The sequence below is a fragment of the Chrysoperla carnea genome, chromosome 4, assembly GCF_905475395.1.
Source record: "Chrysoperla carnea chromosome 4, inChrCarn1.1, whole genome shotgun sequence".
NCBI lineage: Eukaryota > Metazoa > Arthropoda > Insecta > Neuroptera > Chrysopidae > Chrysoperla > Chrysoperla carnea.
Genome location: NC_058340.1, coordinates 70,102,584 through 70,123,868, shown reverse-complemented (window position 1 = coordinate 70,123,868; position 21,285 = coordinate 70,102,584). Strand labels below are relative to the sequence as shown.

At 30.6% G+C, this 21,285-nt stretch overlaps 1 protein-coding gene and 7 non-coding genes across 8 annotated transcripts; all 8 read left to right on the top strand.

Annotated features, from left to right (window-relative positions):
- Positions 1 to 4,370: 4,370 nt before the first annotated feature.
- LOC123299413 lies at positions 4,371 to 4,532 on the top strand. Its single transcript, XR_006535346.1, has one exon. It is a non-coding gene; the product is annotated as a U1 spliceosomal RNA (small nuclear RNA).
- Positions 4,533 to 6,162: 1,630 nt separating this feature from the next.
- LOC123299405 lies at positions 6,163 to 6,324 on the top strand. Its single transcript, XR_006535339.1, has one exon. It is a non-coding gene; the product is annotated as a U1 spliceosomal RNA (small nuclear RNA).
- Positions 6,325 to 8,471: 2,147 nt separating this feature from the next.
- Positions 8,472 to 8,633, top strand: LOC123299406. The gene has a single exon (XR_006535340.1). It is a non-coding gene; the product is annotated as a U1 spliceosomal RNA (small nuclear RNA).
- Positions 8,634 to 10,300: 1,667 nt separating this feature from the next.
- LOC123299410 lies at positions 10,301 to 10,462 on the top strand. Its single transcript, XR_006535343.1, has one exon. It is a non-coding gene; the product is annotated as a U1 spliceosomal RNA (small nuclear RNA).
- A 1,734-nt stretch (positions 10,463 to 12,196) lies between these two features.
- LOC123299378 lies at positions 12,197 to 12,362 on the top strand. The gene has a single exon (XR_006535318.1). It is a non-coding gene; the product is annotated as a U1 spliceosomal RNA (small nuclear RNA).
- Positions 12,363 to 13,511: 1,149 nt separating this feature from the next.
- Positions 13,512 to 13,673, top strand: LOC123299409. The gene has a single exon (XR_006535342.1). It is a non-coding gene; the product is annotated as a U1 spliceosomal RNA (small nuclear RNA).
- Positions 13,674 to 15,798: 2,125 nt separating this feature from the next.
- On the top strand, positions 15,799 to 15,959 carry LOC123299414. The gene has a single exon (XR_006535347.1). It is a non-coding gene; the product is annotated as a U1 spliceosomal RNA (small nuclear RNA).
- Positions 15,960 to 20,465: 4,506 nt separating this feature from the next.
- Positions 20,466 to 20,824, top strand: LOC123298906 (polycystic kidney disease protein 1-like 2). The gene is made up of 2 exons (XM_044881005.1): positions 20,466 to 20,511; positions 20,577 to 20,824. Exons 1-2 carry the CDS (start codon positions 20,469 to 20,471, stop codon positions 20,822 to 20,824), a joined length of 291 nt encoding a protein of 96 aa, XP_044736940.1. The 5' UTR covers positions 20,466 to 20,468.
- The last annotated feature ends 461 nt before the right edge of the window (positions 20,825 to 21,285 follow it).

The following is a 21,285-nucleotide window of genomic DNA, read 5'->3' as shown; positions in this document are numbered from 1 at the left end:
AAATAATGGTGTTCATACATTAAATAATAGTACATCAATTACAGATCCATCAAATGCTACATCAATTATAGATCCAAAGAATCAAATAACTGATCCAAATGATGATCTATTAATTACAGAGATCATAAACAATCCATTATTAAATGTAACAAAATGTTCAGATGATACTTGCGGTGGACGTGGTATTTGTAAAATTGATGAAGATGATTTTCATGTATATTGTGAATGTTATAAACAGTATTATGAAGGTGAGACTGATTTTTCACCGATTTTCTTATCCATTCATTGGTAAATAACTCTTGTGGAGAATTTCTTTTGTGGTTTTAATTAAGTTTACCAACTTTCTCCTGGAAAATTATCGTCAAGTTGGATCAAAATCATTTTGCTACAGTAATTTTAAACAAAATTACAGAAATCGAAGCAATTCTTTTGAGGATTTGTTTTTGGGATAACGATTAAATTCGTTGCCGCAATAATTTCTTCAGTTGATTGCAAAATCACAAAATTTTCATATCTTGGATTATTTATGTTTTATCAGAATCCAAGAAACATAAAAATGATATTTAATCAACTATTAGTTAAGTATTTTTCGGAATATTTCTAAAATCGATCGAAAATAAAAGTTTTTTGTACAGAATTTTTCGATGATATTTCCAAAACTAGTCAATCTTTAAATTAACCAGATTTTTTTTTTACTTTTTTGATCAAAACTTCTAGCTGTTAACATGTTTTTATAACATTCTGAAATAAACGTGGAAAATCGTTGATTTTTCCGAAATCACCGGTTTTTTTTTGCATAGGTGACATTGCTACACCCAAAACTTCAGCAAATCAATTGAAATTTCATCAAATTTGATTACCCTTCTAAAAGTTTAATACTGCTTGCTTTTAGGTACTACGTGTGAGAAGCCAGTTGATATATGTGAAACACGTAATCCATGTTTTTATCCGGGTACCAAAGAATGCCATCCTCATTTCGGTGGTGTTTGGTGTGAATGTTTACCATATGAAGATAATTTGGGTGAAATGTGTCAATTGGGCAGAGGATTACGTAAGTGAAATATTTATACAATATACTCCTGAATCACCTACAAAAGGTTATGTAGTCGAGTAATAGCTTTTGGAATAGACGAGAATATTGTTCATCAGACATTTAACAAAATTATTAAAGATTGGGGGGGGGGGGGTATATATATATTTGAATAATTTTAAATTATAAAAAAATCTTAGCATGGACAAATTAAAATAATAATTTATATATATATATTCTTAATTATTTATGGTTCGTAAGAAATGGAGTGATATGAAGCATTCTTCCGGTTATGGTCAGTGGCCATGACAATTTTGACTGGATGATTTAAAAAAAGATTACACACCCAATATAAAACTTAAGATACGTGAATTCTTTCCGATAACAATTATTTTCTCATAGGCATTGTTATACCCTGTATATATGTGTAATATATGTCAAGGTATACTAAGTTTAGTCCCATGTATGTAACGCTTAGAAATATTGATTCTAGGAACAAAATTTTGGTATATAGGTGTTCATCAAATCACCTAATTAGTTCATTTCTTATTTCTTTAACAAATTTCATGATTTACTATTCATTTAAAAGGTATAATTTTGTTCAGTACGTGATTTGTATATCATATCCGTAATAAAATTGCCTATACACAATGAAAAGGAAGTACAAGTTACTGTAATTATTTTTGTATCACTTATATATTATTTTTCAAGCCTGATTTTAGCCCCAGGTACCACACTGCGGAATTTTGCACGGGCTTACTAGTTTAATTATAATATACAGTAGAATCTCGATAACTTAAACCTCGGTAACATAAAAACCTCTGTTACTTCAAAAAATACTATGTTCCCTTCCCATCAGAGCCCAAAACCTCTATAACTTAAAAGACGCAACCTCTATAACTTAAATAAATAATCTCTGTATAGGCCCTCAGTAACTACATAGAAACATGTACATACCTCTATATTAACTAGGGTACATAGAAACATGTACATACCTCTATATTAACCTTTACCTAACATAGACACTTGATAACTTAAAACCTCTATAACTTAAAATATTTTGTGTTTCCCTTGGACTTTAACTTATCGAGATTCTACTGTAATTTACGAATTTTTTTATAAAAACATCGTTTAAGTCTCATTTCTAAAATTACACTCAGACACAGATAAATATTTACTAAATTTTCATTGTTTTTTTTCGCCTTAAAAGGTACATTATCTCCTATGCATCATCCGGCAGTTTATTTAAATTTGGAACCGAAAAAATTACAACAAGAAACCTTATACCTTTGTACGATGATAAACTGGAATGGTGTGAATGAAATCGAAGTATTTGTGGAAGGAGTTTCGTATAATTTTCAACCACTAGATTTTATGCATGAATCACCAAAAAATATTTTGTTCAAAAATATTCCAACATTTACGGGAAAAGAGTTAATTGGTATTTATTCTAATGCTTTTTAAATAATCTAGAGTTTTTTATCAACCGTGGTTACAATAATTTTATAGTACAAGAAATGTGGGTATCATTCAATCATACATTTCGACGTCATGGTATGGCAATTGTAGAAATTCGAACACGTACAATTGACACTCAAGATATTCCATTAAATCGTGTATTCGCTTGGTATTATCAATATAATGTTAAACAAAATGATAGTATTTGCTTACCGGATGTAATTTTTTATGGTGGCGGAGCTGTCAGGTATAATTTTAGGGTAGTTTTAGGTGTTTTTTGCCATTTTCGGACGATAGTGATGTAAAGAATGAAATTTTTTCGAAGTATTCTGTTAATTTGACTTTATTCCGGGGTTGATTGATGAAAATTCCATCTGTCTAGCATGTATACAACAGATAAACGTAATTTTTGGAGATGTTTTTTCGATTTTCCGGAGGGGTTACAATGAAAAAGTTGTAGTTTTCCAATTATTCCCGTAGATTTAAGCAATTCTGCGTCGAATTCAAAACCGTATCTTTCTAGAACGTCTAGAAGTGACTTCGAATAATTTGTTTTGGCAAGCGAGTGAGTATAAAGCCGGGAACTTTGACGTGACAATACTACTCATCAGTGATTTAATTTTTATCAATGCGTGCTAATTAAATCATAATTTTAACTGAAATTTCGTTGTGATTTCATAAAATATCGTTATCTTATTCAGTAAATCTTTTTTTTATTTTAAATCATTTATGTTTATAGTCTAATAATTTTTTGATTCCTCTGTCTAGCATGAAAAGTAATTTTTTTCCACCATTACTTTTGCATAAGGAATATAAATTAACGTCTTTTATATCTTTACCACCTGGTTGTAAGGATTCAAGTAATTTTATAACAAAAACTGATTATAAACAATATGCATTGTATGGTAATTTTAACTTTTTATTTATTTAATTTTTACTTTTATACTAAGAAACGTTTTGAAATATTTTACACAAGTGTTTATTATTTATATAAATTCATGCTACTAAATAAGGATTATTCTTGTTTTTCATCGTTTTAAAATAATCAAGAGAGAGTAATTCGATATATTCTAAACAGTTGTTTTAAATTTTCTACAAGTCCAAAATCACAAATGCATGGTGTATATAGGCAATACACATTGCATTAATGTATATTGTAGAAAAAATCATTTTGACATTCTGAAATATTGCAACTTCAAAGTTGAATAACTCGAAAAAATGTGACCAAAAATGTTAATGGAAAGTTTAGAAAAAACACCAGGTCGAATTTGGTTCTAGAGGCTTGTTCTGGTAACTGATTCAGTTACAAAAGTTTATTATAATACCAAAAATATACCCCCTTTTGTTAACGAAGGAAACATCTAAATAGTAGAGTATTGTTCTCAAGTTTATCCAAGCACAAAAATTATACTTCTTCCTGAGTTTGTTTTAAATAAAAATTAAGAACATCTGCCCAGCTTATTATTATTAATTTTATATAATTAATATAATTTGTTTGACAAGATTATTACAATTATGATGAATCACGAAGATAGGGGTTTCAAACAAGAGTGATAAAGTGTAAATCACAACGTACCAAGAGCCAAATTTTCGACCATAGTCCGTAAAATTTCCCTGTAACGATGAACCGAATAGACTAATTAATTAACTTATTTTTTAACCGAAAGAAGGTTATTCATAATTCCTGCGTTTGTTTTGATCAAAGTACAAAGTAATATTCATGGATATTTCGGCAGGGGAGGTGTATTTCTCTTTATATAAGATAGACAGTGATAGATGATGTATTCGTGTACCGTATAGTATTTAAAATAAATGGTTGTTCCTCTCACAAGCAGTTTGATGAATTCTGTGATATAAGTAGTAAAACTTTGTTGATCAAATCATACTTACCTGGCGTAGAGGTTACCGTGATCAACAAGGCGGTTCCCCCAAGGAGAGGCTTTTCCATTGCACTTCGGTTAGGCTGACCCTTGCGATTATCCCTAATGTGGATAACTCGGGCGTATAATTTTTGGTAGTCGGGACTGCGTTCGCGCTCTCCCGGTTTTAATCTAATCAAAAAATATTATGGAATATGTCGTCGGCAAAAAGGACGTAGAACTCGAATGGTAAGGGGAGCAGAACAAAGGCGCCTGTATAATAATTCCGTTATAGAAGCGTTATTTATGGTAGTCGGGACTGGTCTAATTTATTAGAGTAAATCCAAGTTTGAATTGTGTTTTAAACTTCTAATTAAATCTATAAATAAACAATTTAGCAAAAATTATTTTCAAAATCAAAGACTAGAAATTAAAACTTCAATTAAAATTCAAAATTACTTAATAAATGCATATTATATTTTTACATATTTGATATGAAAGTTGCATATAAGATTAAATTCAATATAATGTTTTTTTAAGATCCTATTAGTTTTGATAAACTTCCTCTTGTAACTCAAACTATTCCAAATACTATATTCAAATTAAATGATTTAATCAATTATAAAAATAATTCTGAAAATGGTTTTATAATTCGTAAACAAATTGAAGAAGAAATATTACACAATACACAATTCAATGCAGATCAAATAAATCGATCAAACCAAATGAAAAACAAATCCAATGAAGATCTTTATTCTGATTATTATGATGATATAAAAATAAATAATAATACTAATACAACAAAGACGTTAAAAGAAAATTCTAATAAAGGATATGGCTTCGTAAGTTTTTCTTTTTAAATTGATCTTAATTTTTTTTTCTTTTTTATAATTTTTATGCAATGTACATTACATAGCTGATGTTACTTTTGTATAGATTATACTTCTTTTTAAAGGGATGGATAGGTTATCATACGTTTAAAGAACCCCTCGGTTATATTCAAGGTGGTTATCGAAGTGATTATAGATTCAATTGTGAAGTAAAAATTAAAGGTGTTCCATTTTTATTTGATAAATTTATGGTACCTGATCCAAATCTAGAATGTATTTGGACTAAGAAATTATGGAAATATGAAGAATCCGATGTTGAAAAAACACATAAAAGTAATTTACAAACTCATATTTTATTAAAATTAAAAATATCTAAATCTTAAACCATCACTGTCTTTATCGTCGCATTTAATTATCTAATTTATCTCGTTTTGTTGGATTATTAATGAAGAAAATAATTTCTGAGAATCCAGAAACTAGCTTTTACTATAAAAAAGCCACCTACTTTAAAAAAGTAGGAACTGTAGGGATTTGAGTTTGCAAAATGTGAGGACCTACATTTTGTCATTTGAAATATACTTGTTATCAGGGTGGGTTTATTACGGCAAACTCCTTGAATAAAATAAATATTCTTGACTATTTCTTTGAAACAGCTAATAGTTGTGAAATATCAATAAGTGGAAAATCCGATTCGAATCAATATCAATATGGTTTATTTATGTTTAAAACATGTCGAATATTAAATGATGTTCAATATTGTTCACGTCCGTTATTTTTGGAAATGAGAAATCATAATAATACTGAAATGCCAGTTGGTTTTATTATGTAAGTACATCTATTATTTTTTTGTTTTGTTACCTATCGTCAAACGAAGATATAAGAAAGAGAGAGAAGATCTTAAACACATTGTTTAAAATTTTTGGTCCTCTCACAAGTAGTACGATGAAGCCTGTGATATAACCAGTAAAACTTGGTTAACCAAATCATACTTACCTGGCGTAGGGGTTACCGTGATCAACAAGGCGGTTCCCCCAAGGAGAGGCTTTTCCATTGCACTACGGTTAAGCTGACCCTTGCGATTATCCCTAATGTGGATAACTCGGGCGTATAATTTTTGGTAGTCGGGACTGCGTTCGCGCTTTCCCGGTCTTATTCTAATCAAAAAATATTATAGAATATGTCGTCGGCAAGAACATTTGATTTAGAGACGTAGAACTCTATTGGAAAGGGATGCAGGATAAAGGTGCTCTTCTGCCGCATATTGCGTCAATTTTGGAAGTCAGGACTGCGTTCGAGCTATCATGGTATTAGAAATATATTTAGTGTCCTTCAATATTTCAAAGCTTATCAAAATTCTAGAATTATCAGTTTCTAGAAAATAACAATTAATAATAGTCATGTATGAATGACTCATAAGAAAAATTATTTTCTACTTTCTATTACAATAAAAGCTTGGCTTTAAAAAATTATTTGTTTTTCTTGTTAGATGTATAAAAAATTGTGGTGAAGGTGGAACCAGTAAATATGATAATGATGAATTCAAGCTTCAACGTTTATTTCAAGCAGATCGTTTTGATATAATTCATTTACGTATCCAAACAGAATGTTGGGATTTTGATATATTACCAACTTGGAAATGGTATATAAATAATGAAACATATGAATATAATGATACAAATATCTTTTTATGGAATACAAATTATTCATTAAATCATTTAATAATTAAACCAAAAACATTTCTTAATGTACATAAATTACATATCAAAGCAGATAGTAAGTGTATGGAACAATAGAATTGATCCTTCTAGACTCATTTTTTTACAAGGAATTGTTCGTAACACAATTCCAGTTCTCCGATTATATTTATAATACATAATTGGTTTTGTTATTCCCACCCTTTTTATACCATGGATATGAAATATATCGAGGTATACTAAGTTTAGTCCCAAGTTTGTATCGCTTAAAAATATTGATGCTATGAACAAAATTTTGGTATAGGTGTTCATAAAATCACCAAATTAGTCCAATTCCGGTTGTCTATCTGTATGTCTGTCGTCTGTCCATTTGTTATCACGATAACTCAAAAACGAAGAGTTATCAAGCTAAAATTTGTATAGTGTGCTGAGGACGTAAACACTGAGGTCGAGTTCGTATATGAGCAACATAGGTCAATTGCGTCTTGATTCCGTAGGACCCATCTTGTAAACCGTTAGAGATAGAACAAAAGTTTAAATGTAAAAAATGTTCCTTATAAAAAATTAAACAACTTTTGTTTGAAACATTTTTTCGTAAACATCACTGTTTACCCGTGAGAGCGCAAATTATGCACAATTTGTATAGTATAGTAATTTGACAGAGTAATCAACACTGTCTATACATGGTATTTCAACAATTAACTCAGTCAATTGTTTGTTTTCACTTGTTTTTGTACTATATTTTATTCGAAATTATTGCCATTGATTGATTTTAGCTTTAAATATAAGTGAAGCAAATTTTGATATTGATTTTTGGGATGATCCATCAACTATGAATTCTTATAAACATGAATCAACATTATGTTATCTGCCAGCAATGCGTTTATATGGTATTGCAACAATTGATGATTTTTCGTTATGCTATACAAATGAAAATCTTAAATATCCAATTTCTTATACATTTTATCAACAAATTAATGAAATTCATTCGAAATTAGGTAAATAATTACGATAATAGTTCAATTAGGTACTTTTACGATATTTCTTCTCCGAATAAAATCCTCTTAAGATGTTTCGATACCAAAACGAAAGTGTAACCAAAGTGTTACCATTTACATAAAAAACTTTTATCAATATTCCTCAAGTTTTAAGCTTTTTTGGTAACGAAATCCTCTTCAATAATTGGACTGTTAAAAAAGCCAATATTGGAAAAAAGTTTTGAGAAACGTAAAGTCATTTTTATGTTTAGGTGTAGTTGTTGCTTATGGGCAAGTAAATTATGTAACTGATGTTTTATTGGCAGCTTCAAGTAGTCGTTCAGTTATTAATTATAAAATACAAAATGATGCTTTTAAAAGTGTATACTATGCAAAAGAAAATCCACACTTTCATTATCAGGTAAAAACTTTCAATTATAGCAACTAATACCACAAAAAGATCATGTACGACAAAGAAGTTATGTGTCTTTAAATAATTTAAACAGAGATAGACGATGCATTCTAGTGCCGTATAGATAGTTATTGTAAAAAACTTGTTGTTCCTCTCACAAGCAGTTTGATGAAGTCTGTGATATAAGTAGTAAAACTTTGTATTTTAAATCATACTTACCTGGCGTAGGGGTTACCGTGATCAACAAGGCGGTTCCCCCAAGGAGAGGCTTTTCCATTGCACTACGGTTAAGCTGACCCTTGCGATTATCCCTAATGTGGATAACTCGGGCGTATAATTTTTGGTAGTCGGGACTGCGTTCGCGCTCTCCCGGTCTAATTTTAATCAAAAATAAATTGACAGTTATCACCAAATTCGTGTATTTCATGCTTTTGAAAATGAAAAATTCTGCTTTTTCGGGATCTCACAGTTATCATTTTTCTGAGTCTGTGAAAAAAGAGGACAAATTTGTCAAGTGCTGAAAATACCTTAAAGTCTGGGATTACTTTGAAACAAGTATCTTGTTTTGCTAGATTTGAATTGAAAGAATAAATTTGAACAAAATGTAGAGATTCTCGCCTTTATGAAATTTAGTCTAATTTATCCCGAATTTTTATACGATACTCAGTAAAGTCTTAAAAAAAATATGATAAAAGTATTTGCAAAAGTAGGTATTCCCCGACAATTTATCCTTCTCCAAAAAATTTATGTATACCAAAACCACTGACTATTTTATGCTAAATATGGATAATTTGCGTGCGATTTTTCTATTTTCTAGTATTAAATACAAAATTTTAATAAGAGTAATCTTTGATAATATATAGATATGGCCACCATTGATACGTCATAAATATCCCTTAGCACATATACATTACATAATTGATTTATTCAATGGACACTTAGAAAAGTATACATCAATTGATTTCGATGTAAGACATAATCAAATTATACAAATCTGTCAAAAAATACATTTTATGTTAGTGGAAACATTACATGTTGGTTTATCAGCAAATCTTGAACATAATTTATATATAAACGATAAAAAACAATGGTTTTTACAAAATAGTTTACATTCATTATTAGATGTAAGTATCATATGGTTGTTTTTCTCTTAAAGGAAATCTCATTTCCAGTAATCTAAAAGTTTGAATGGAGTGAGACAATGCGTCCGTATCGTAAATCATTGACATTAAGGTGCCTATCATGATTTTGTCGTTATCAATCTTATATTAAACTAGTAGATACCCGCCCGCTTTGCAGGGCAATTTCTCCTATTTAAAACAAAGACTATCACGTTATAGCTCTCACTTATCCTACCTTTTGTACACAATATTATGGATTTTAAATTTTCGGTGGAGAATTCTAAATTTTTTGAAAATGACGTTTTGCTCATGATACTCGCTGACAGTGTAACTTTCTATGGGTCCCTTCATTAAATTAACCTAATTTGTATACTTTTTGGGTCAAAATTACCCCATCCACTAAGTTTTATTAAATTCCAAAACAAAATTTTTTTTTTCCAATTTTCTCGAATTTTTCAAAGGAGTACGCATTTTCAATTTCGATAAAACTCAGTATATAAGGTAATTTTAACCCAAAGAGTACAAAAATCGGGTGCATTTGTTGACTGGTCGAATAGTTTTTGAGATACGGACTAAAATCTATCCAAATATTCCGATATCTCAGGGACAAACCCTGACAAAATGGCAGCTTGACGACTTTGATTTAGGAACAGATCTGCTGATTTCAGTTTTAGTATGAGTGCAATGACAATATGTGTAGTACATAGAAATACGCATAAGTTTGACTTTGTTCAACACTAACATGGGTACATAATAAACACATCAAATAATATACGTAGTATATGCATGTATGCTAAACAGAGACAGCTATTATATTGCTATGATGTGTTCTGTTAGAAATTGTATAAAATTATTGTTCCTCGCGCAAACAACATGATGAAGTCTGTGATATAAGTAGTAAAACTTTGCTAACAAAATCATACTTACCTGGCGTAGGGGTTACCGTGATCAACAAGGCGGTTCCCCCAGGGCGAGGCTTTTCCATTGCACTACGGTTAGGCTGACCCTTGCGATTATCCCTAATGTGGATAACTCGGGCGCGTAATTTTTGGTAGTCGGGACTGCGTTCGCGCTCTCCCGGTCTTAATTAAATCAAAAAATATATCCTAGATCATAACTATTAGTCATTAAAAAATATATACATTTTACATTATACTTGCCTGGATTAATCCTGGCACACGTAATCATCCATAATGTGAATCTATTGTATAAATAGCATTGATTCCATATGCGAATTTTCGAAACCCTGTCACAGGCTTCCCGCTTACTTATTAGACGCTCACTAATTGAAAAAAATTTTCAGATACAATACGATATTCCCGATGATATAAATGCTATTATTTTGTTAGTACGTGAAATAATTTATTCACAGCCATTACCAATTTTACCAGATATTGTTAATAAAACTACACAAGTTATTATGAAAATAACCCAACATTTAAGTGAAATTATACCAAAATTCTATGAAGACAAAATGTATCATGTTTTTGAGTTAATTGAGTAAGTTTTAATTCATGTATTTACTGCAATTTTTGGATCATTTTTAAATGCACGAATCGCAAGGATCCATTGAAGGTCCCGCCTTTTAATAATGCGAAAGATCGAGCTAAAGAAACAGCCATCTTAGCTTTCTGCAAATCGTTCGAAGCATTTTCTTTTAATTCTGTTAAATCATTTTTAGCTCTCCATTAAGACACTCTTTTTTTATTAAAATACACCAAAAAATAACAAGTTTCGAAAAACAATATTCTAATAAACTCTTTTTCAATCTAGACCGATTTTGGAAGTGATTACAACAATTTTACGACCAGCAACACAATTTCTCAAAATACCTCCTACAAATGAAGATTATACGACTTCATTTATTCAACAAAATACCAAAGATGAAATTCGAATAGTATCCGATAAAAATTTGAATGAAAATGAACCGTCGTATGAGACATTCTCGATATATAAAAGACAAATAGACGATTTACGATTAATGGTAGATGATTCCCTGGACATAAAAATGAAAATCCTTGATATTTAATTAAAATTTTTCTTATTTTGTAGTATCAAAGTACAACACACAACGTAATTTTAACAATCTTAAAATTATTGGATATAATTATTGACTTAATGGAACCGTTTACAATAGAAAATGGCCAAAAGTTATATACGCCACCAATATTTATCGGTTATGAGTATGATATTGACAGTGAATTACAATTATCAGCGTATATTAAACGTGAATCGATTAAAATGTTTCAAATGAAATCACCAGAGAATGTAACATTATTCGATACAACCATTATTTTTAATTATACTGGTACTTTGGACGTTAATAATGAAATTATTGTTAAGGTTCTTAAAAACATGTTTAATACTTATCGATAAGTGGTCGTCACTACATTTCACCGAATTTTGCTAAAATTGGTCGAGGAAAATTAATCGAATCATTCTTTCGAATATTCTTTTAGTTTTTTTGTTCCAAAGTTTGTGTAAATTTTTTGAATCCTTCTTCAAGAAACTTACAGACAATAAATGTAAAAAGGGCGTAAATAAACATTAAGAACAAGCTTGTGTTTATTCATTAACATACATCACAAATAAAGTATGTTATATGTGTATGTAAATAATCTAAACAAATATAGCTGAAATAATGGTATGATATCGCTTTTAAAAATATTGTATACAATCATTGTTCCTCTCACAAGCAGTACGATGAAATTTGTGATGTAAGTAGTGAAACTTTGTTGTGTACATCGCCTAGAATAAGAGATATGATTATTAATTATATATAACTATATCTCTTGTTTTAGACGGTCTAACACTAAATCATACTTGGCGTACGGATTACCATGATCAACAAAGTGGTTCCCCAGGTTGAAGCTCTTCCATTGATTGCACCACGGTTAGGCTTATCCTTCCGATTATCCATAATGAGAGTTACTCGGACGTGTAATATTTGGTATTCGTGAATGCGTTCGCGCTCTCCCGATCTTAATATGAAAAATATATCAAAATGACTCTAAATATTAAAAGCTAGATTAAAAAATGTTAATATCAGGTCATATAAGATATCAACGTTATTGAAATGAATCCAGACCAACCATCGACATGATTGGTATCGACATCGTCTCAAATGAGAGACGATGTCGATAATCTGTTAAATTTTTTTTGGGCCTTTGTGACATGATACTCAGAATAAACCGGACTCCATAACAACTACAGTTAAAGTACATAGGGTTTAGGGACTGAATATTGCTATGTTAAACTCTTTCTAAATTATCGAGGGGGTAAAAAAATCGAAGATTTCAAACGGGTGACTTTATATATTGTACAAATTGAGTCAATAGAAACATATTCGATAACAAAATTAAAGTATAGACTAAACAAAATTATTGTACCTAAAATTCTAAATAGTCGTAGAAAATTGTCGATTGCCGAAAACCGTGTTCCGTTTCTACGACTAAAATGAATAAAACTGGAAGCGACCAATTTAATACACAGGGTGAAAAATTCTAACTTAATAAACAAAAAATACCCTTTAAACCTTTTAATTTATAGAAAATTTGATTATATTTTAGATAATTGCTTTCGAAAGTAATCCATTTTGGTGGTTCATAACAGTCGAAGATAGTTTAAGTGTTGGTATATTAGCTACCGTTGATTATTACTATTCTTCGGACGAATCAAAAGAGAAAAATAATAAAACACGATTAAAATTAACCGAGCATACACGGAATTCCGAAAATACTGTGAATGGAAATTTTATTTTTGAATATGATATATCAAAAATTGATATATTTACAACGTCTGATATTGCATTAAATGTATATGACGATCGATATTTATATTCACATGTCATTTTAATCAATGAAAACACATCGAAATATTTAATTATTGATTTTAGTCAATCATTATTGAACGATTCATTACAGGTATTAAATTTTTATTATGAAATTCCGTGTCCACAATGATATTATTGAAAAAATCATGTACGACAAGGAAGTTATGTGTCTTTAAATAATATAAACAGAGATGGACGATGTATTCGTGTACCGTATATTTTAAAAAAGTTGTTCTTCCTCTCACAAGTAGTTTGATGAAGTCTGTGATATAAGTAGTAAAACTTTGTTAACCAAATCATACTTACCTGGCGTAGGGGTTACCGTGATCAACAAGGCGGTTCCCCCAGGGCGAGGCTTTTCCATTGCACTACGGTTAGGCTGACCCTTGCGATTATCCCTAATGTGGATAACTCGGGCGCGTAATTTTTGGTAGTCGGGACTGCGTTCGCGCTCTCCCGGTCTAATATTAATCAAAAAAAATTTGGAAAACGGATGACCCTGCCGGTCATCCCTGTAACTTCCCGCTAAGTATTGACTCATAACGTGTAAAAAATTTTATCTATGTCATACCACTCGCTTTTTTGGGTTTTTTTCGTCAACGATAACTCACGAACGAATCAACCGATTTTGACCGGACTGGTGATGATCGACGTGATTTTTTGATGTTGAGAGCTGATTAGTTTTTGGAATTGGTCGATACAGCCGTTTAAAAGTTATTAAAAAAAAAATCACTTAAAAAAAAACTTTTTTTTGCAGTTTTTTTGAGATTTCTCAAAATCTATCGGTTCGAATCGGTCCAAATAGGCCTCAAAATCTAAGTTTGGTCAAACCCTTTCGAATGACACCAACCGCGATCAAATCGGACAAGCCGTTCAAAAGTTATGAGAGGTTTACATACACACACACTCATACATACATACAGCCATACAGACACCCTCGCGGAAGTAGTCAGGGAAGATTCCTGATACCTTAAAACGTCGAGATCTGATGAAAACTCGATTTTGGCAAAACGGGGTGAAAACAATAACTTCCCTATTTTCTTAGCGGGAAGTTAAAAATATATACGAGGCACCTCAATAAATTCTAAAGCCCAGGACACTGTTGTCGACAGAAAATCTATGATAGAAATGTTTAAATTTTTCAAAATTTCATACTAAATATACCTACCTCACCTGGTTGTCAGATGAGTGAAGATCGACCTTATACCGTCTTCTTATACCATAATAATAGCGTTCTAGAATTTAATTTAGTGGGGACACTACACTCTCTTAACAAGGGAAATTTAATCCAAAACACTATTCTTTTCTTACAAATATTTAGGTAGTAATGCAATTGGATAAAAACCCAGAATTAAGTGATTTTATTTCCTCTGCAATCGTATTAGATGAAAATAATTCCACATATAATTATGAATTACCAGAAAATGTATTAACCGAAAGGAAGTTATTTATTTCAATTATACCCTTGGTATGTGAAGATAATTCGATTATTACAAAAAAACCTTTTTAATATTAAGACTTAATATTTTCGATATTAGAATAAGGAAACATCGAAAATACCATATAAATTCGTTGTTTACTCTGTGGATTGTTTGGTATGGAATCCAATTTCATCAGAATATAATTCAGGATGCCAGGTATAAAGCAATCGGAAACGATACTAACTTGATTAATATCGAAAATCTTTTCTCGGAAAATTTTCTAAATTGTATTTTTTGTTTTTGTAGAAATTTCATTTGAATCAAACGACACGAAAATTTCACTGTGAATGTAATAGTTTAGAAGGAAATTTATTTTCAGCTAGATTTTTCTCATTGGAAACAAATATTTATGGTGTAATAAAATTAGATTTTACTTATCAATCAGATAAACGTAATATCATTCCATATGCCACAGCCATAACTTCGTTAATATTTCTATTATTTTTCATAATTGCATACAAATTGGATTCACAAGACCCCAAACAGGTAAACAAAATCGTTAGGAACTTTAAAAGATCATTTAATTTCATTATGGAATTTACTGTTTTGACATAAATTTTGTGTAAATTTAGATAAAACCTATATTTGTTTTATCCAATGAATCCCAAGATACATACATTTATATTATTGTGGTGGTAACAGCTCTCGATAGTGATTCTGGAACTACATCACATGTGGGAATAAAATTATATGGTACTTCTTATGATAGCAAAGTAAATTATGATTACATTATTCAGTAAAAAAAATCGAAAAATAGTCTCGACAAACTAGGAACTCAGGGACTCACACTTAAAAATATCAAGAAAGTACACAACAGTAAATTTTAACTTTGTGAAGTTGTCAAAATAGGTTGACCCAAGTAGAGAAGGAAAGACCAAATAACAGAGAAAGAAATATAAAATAGATGATTTAAGATCCACCAAATCTAGTAAAGCTGTTTCACTCTGTTCAACACTAACATGGGTGCACACTTACAGGCTGTATAAAGAAAGATAGCATCTATTTATGGTATTTAATGTCAGAAATTGTATAAAATTATTGTTCCTCTCACAAGCAGTTTGATGAAGTCGGTGATATAAGTAATAAAACTTTGTTAACCCAATCATACTTACCTGGCGTAGGGGTTACCGTGATCAACAAGGCGGTTCCCCCAGGGCGAGGCTTTCCATTGCACTACGGTTAGGCTGACCCTTGCGATTATCCCTAATGTGGATAACTCGGACGTGTAATTTTTGGTAGTCGGGACTGCGTTCGCGCTCTCCCGGTCTTAATATAATCAAAAAAAATCGTTATTATTAACGTCTTCAATAACCTTACTCCTCGTGGTACGTTCGTTGCATAACATTCAAGTTCAACGTACGTTATAGTCAAAATATAAGAATTGGAAATTTGTACCTCCAAAACCTATTATATACCAAGCGAAGTAGCTTTGCCAACCCAAAAGGTTAATATGATAAAAATATCTTCACAATATGATAGAAATAATCGGCTTAATTTTACCTAAATGAGCAAGTCATTACATATTTTCTGATATTTATAATTTCTAAATTATTTAGCATCATGTTTTATTTGGAATCAACAATAATAAAAGAATTTTTCGTAAAGGATCAATTGATTGGTTTGTTATCATGACTGAGAAACCTTTAGGTCACATAAAAGCCATCAAACTATGGACAGATTTCAGAGGATATTCACCATCTTGGTATGAGTAAAAAAAAAACATTTTCCAATCGAAAAATAATACGTTTTTAACTAAAAAATATTTCTAGGAAATGTGAAAAAATAATTGTACGCGATTATCTGGCAATGTTAGAATGGACATTTATTGTAGAAAAATGGTTTAGTTTGATTCATTTTGATGGTCATACAAAATTATTTTTAACACATAAACAACATGTGACTAAAAAAACATCATTACTTAAAGAATTAAGTGAAGATTTTACTGTACATCATTTATGGTTTGGAATGTTTATAAGAGAACATACGCATGCATTTTCTCGGAAAATTAAAGTTTTTACAATATTTACAATGTTATTACTGGCAATGTCTATAACAATTTTATTACAAAATCGTGTAAAATTTAATGTAAAAGCAATATCTTTAACTAATGCACTTTTAATTGGCAGTAAATCGTTAATTTTATCATTTAGTATTGTTCAAATGGTTTGTTATCTTTTAAAGTAAGTTCAGTTTTTGCAAAAAATAACCCAAGTACCAGAAAAAATAATGATTTTGACAATACATTTTATTTGTGTTTTAAAATATGCCACCATATTGAATTTTTTATGACATCATAAATGTTTTGACATCCTATGTCCGCCATATTCTTTTGTTCATGACGTCAAAATGGGTGTATTCCAAAATATACACCAATATACTGCCCAGTGTGACACATAACCTATAAAATATATTATAGCATATTTAATTATAATGATGGCAATATGTCATAATATATTTTATAGGTTATGTGCAACACTGGTCAGTATACTGGTGTATATTTCGGCATACACCCTATATCATGAAGGTTATAGAACAGGAGAAAGATCGCTATGTACTAAAGCATTAGCGTACCTGTCCCTAAAAATTTGTAGAATTTATAGTTCATTTTTAAGCCATCAGCCGCGCTGTCATCAAGAAGTAGTATCTGTGAAGTTAGCTGTTGTTGTTAGCATAATGTACAAATTGATATATCATTTGAAATTAGCGCACAACAGCCCGCTTTTATTGATACTACGTATTGATCGCAGCGCCTCACTTATTTTATCCATATTTCGGGGACAATATTTTCTATAGCGATCGTTCTCCTTCCTATATGCTTCATGCCCTATATATTCGAAGACATAAAACACTTTGTTTCGCATTTTTTAGAAATTCGAATATAGATCCTATCGAACGTTATAATTACTCAATGTTTAATAATTATGATCCAAAACTTAGTGCACCTTTATATGAATTTGGATACGTGGGTAGAATAATTGGATGGTAAGTAAAAATTTCGATCAGTTAAGAAAACAATTTTATTTTGTAAATGTAAAATTTGAAAAGTTTTCTTGGGAAGTTATTTGCGGGGAAATCTCGCTTAGAATTTGTAGTTGTTTGAAATATTGATCGTAAAAACATGCCTTGCTTTCCATTAATTCGTCTGTTCATACACGCGATAACTGATTTGGGAACATCAATAAACCATCAATGAGTGTGAGAGAGTACATATACATTAAACAATGTGTATAAGAAAGATACTAGTATTGCTACTATTGTACTGCTACTGTTCACAAGCACGCAAAGAGACATTTAATAGTATATTTCTTATACACAAAGACCTTTTTCACAGATTCCCTTTTGTTTCGGGCATGTTGTCAAAAAATCTATACAAGTAAAGACATTTAATATTTTCCCTTTTTGTCAAATTGGAGTGTAAGTCTTTTAATTCTAATACAAAAATAATTTCTACAGGTCAATTTATGTCCTTATTAGTGCAACATGTCTTATATTATTGACGATATTTGGAAAAGATTTCGATACACGAAGTAGTTACGTTTTTATTTTAATATATTTTGAAATTTTATTATTAGATATTTTAATATTAGAGCCATTGTATGTTTTAATTCGATTTATTTTTTGGAAATTTATCAGTAAGGTTTGTACAAAAGTCTTAAATATTCAAACTCCAATTTTTGTTGATTCTGAAAATTGATCAAATTGATTATAGGACGTTCATAATGAACGATTTTGTAACATTAATGTAGACGTAAGTCAAAAGAATTCCGAAAAATGGACAGGAAAAAAATTAAAGAAGAAATTTTTAAAGAGAGATATGTTTCAATCTATATCAACAGAATTACAAACGGTAAGATAAGATAACATCGATCTATTCAAAACCTAGATTGCTAATAACAGAAAAAAAGAGTTACATTTCACAACCAAATTACTGAACAAGAAATCTCGAAAATATATCGAAAAACTAATCAAATCGGAAAGTTAGTTGGTTTTTTTTAAGTTTTGGGTCTTAATTACCGTAAATAATCCATAGAGTCGGAAAAGTAATCGGAAAAAATAGATTGAAGTTGTGTTTAGAAAACGATATGCTTAGCGATCTTGGTATATGTTTATATTTGAAGGCTTTTCTAAGTAAAATCTTCGACTCTTATAAAGATTTTAGAAGAGAAAGAAAAACAATTTAACTTGTATCGAATAATACAATATGATTTCATAATACACATAAGTATGCTGCTAATTATAATCCTACTTACAAGATATTACACAACTGCATTTTCGTACGATAATAAAAAAACAATCGATGATATAATTGAAGGCAAATATACATCGACAATTGGTTTTAGCGAAATATATTCTTGGAACAAGTAAGTTTTTAACCATTGAACTCTGGCCTGTTTCAGGCGCGGATCCAGCCCTCAAAAAAGGTGATGGGCACGGCACAGCCACTCGAAAATCGTCCAAATGCGAGTCGGAGTATGAGCTCGCTCATAATCGATATAGTGCATTCCTGCAAAGGAAATGTTTACAAAATATATGACGCCCTGACCAAGATCTTTAAATTCATTTTTTTACCCTTAAAATGAACCTTGGTAGAGTCCAAGAGTTAAGGGTAACAAAGTTAAATGCCCGCAAATATTATGTATTTTTTTTAATGAAAAAGTGGCGTTTATTTTTGCGGAATATATTTCTCATCTTGATTCATCCAACCGTTTTTCAGACAACTTCAAACTGTTCGAGCATGTTCTCAAACTGTTCGAATGAGCAAGTCTTGTGGAAAATATTTAATAAAGATTTATTATTTTCAGTATATTGACATATTTGAATAACACGCTCATATTCTCAACACAATGGCAGACTCCATCTTACATGGTTATGACAAACTTCAAGCTTCTGGGTGTAATACGGTAAAATTATCAATTAGCTCCAGACATAATATGGAGTGAACCTTCGACTTACCTGTTTTAACCGCATACAATTCTTGTACCAGGAAGCCATAAGAATGGGGAGTCAAATCAACTCTTCTAGTACTGAAGCAAGTCCAAAATGTTCCTCTAACTCAATCATTCCCAAAGTGATCGATACGAAGTCAAAAGGGGTCTACAGCAGCGAAATTATAATAGGGGATCTATAAGAATAGTAGGAACCACGGTAATGAATATAAGACTAGGAGGTTTATGAGAATAAACCATTCTACAAGCATACAGGCAGCGCGTAATTAAAGGGCGCATGGACTCAGTATACAAAAAAATTTTGGGTAAAGAAAGGACGACGACAAAAGGGGCGGGATAAAAAGAAGGGAAATGATGAGTTTTTTGTATGGGAAAAGGGCGGAAGTCGACTGGTACAATTTGGCAGGGAGTCTATTTAAATAATTATTAAAAACTAGCAAATGGTCTGCGATATCATTTCCCAGTTTCTTTAACTGTCCTAGATGCTATATTTCTAAAAAAAACTGAAGGGAGAGTGATTCTTCTTTCTGTACTCTCCAAACAATCGAATCACACCCACTTCCTTATATGGTTGATTCCATACTATGTTCACATCTCACTGACCTATTATCTTACAAATACTTTTCATAAATTAAATTCCATAGACTACGACAACATCGAAATAAAATCGAAAGCAAATGCTTTATACCAAAAAAGAATTTCACCAAAATAGGTGTTCGAGAATGTCGAAATGAATTTGAATTGAGTATGATGGAAACCGACAACTTTGCAGTAAATTGGAAACCAATTGATAACCATCAAAGGATATTAAAACAGAATTTACCATTCATGTATAATTTACCAAATGTATCAAGAACAACGAATATTTTAGGTAAAGTTGGACTCGCATTCGAAAGATCTGCGAAGTTGAATTATAAAAATGATTTATTATATTAGGACATCATTTAATTCCTGGTGGAGGTTACATGGCTTCGTTTGGTCGAACACCGTTACATTCAAGAAACATATTAAATACTTTGGTATTTGATTATAGTTGGTTTGATAATTTAACACGAATTTTAATTATCGAATTTACCGCATATAATCCGCATGTTAATTGTTTTGTGAACGTTAAATTAACTGTCGAAATATCTGTTAGTGGAGATTATTTATTAACTAAAAAGGTATTCGAAAGTTTTATTTAATTTGTAATCCGGGTAGGGTTCTACATTCTGGAAACCTATTAGAGCTAGGTTGATTTGGATCACAAATTTGGAAAGTATGACCCAAATTTAGTAGGATTACATACTTGATTTATTAAAATTGGATAAATTTTGGATGTGATAGAGCAAAATTTAATTTTTTGGATTTTGATGACGTCATCAAGTTAAAAAATTCTATTTTTTTGATAGCACAGGCAATTTTTATCCGATCTTATTGGAATTTTTTTTGAAACACACTAATTTTGGGTCATTCTTTTCAGCTGTGATGCCAGTTTTTTGCTAGCTACCACTTATATGCTTAATTCCGAGACCAGCACCCCACATTCTTGAAACCTATTAAAGCTAGGTTAATTTTGACAACAAATTTGACCCAAATTTAGTAGGATTATACATACTTAATTTATTAAAATTGGATAAATTTTGGATGTGATAGAGCAAAATTT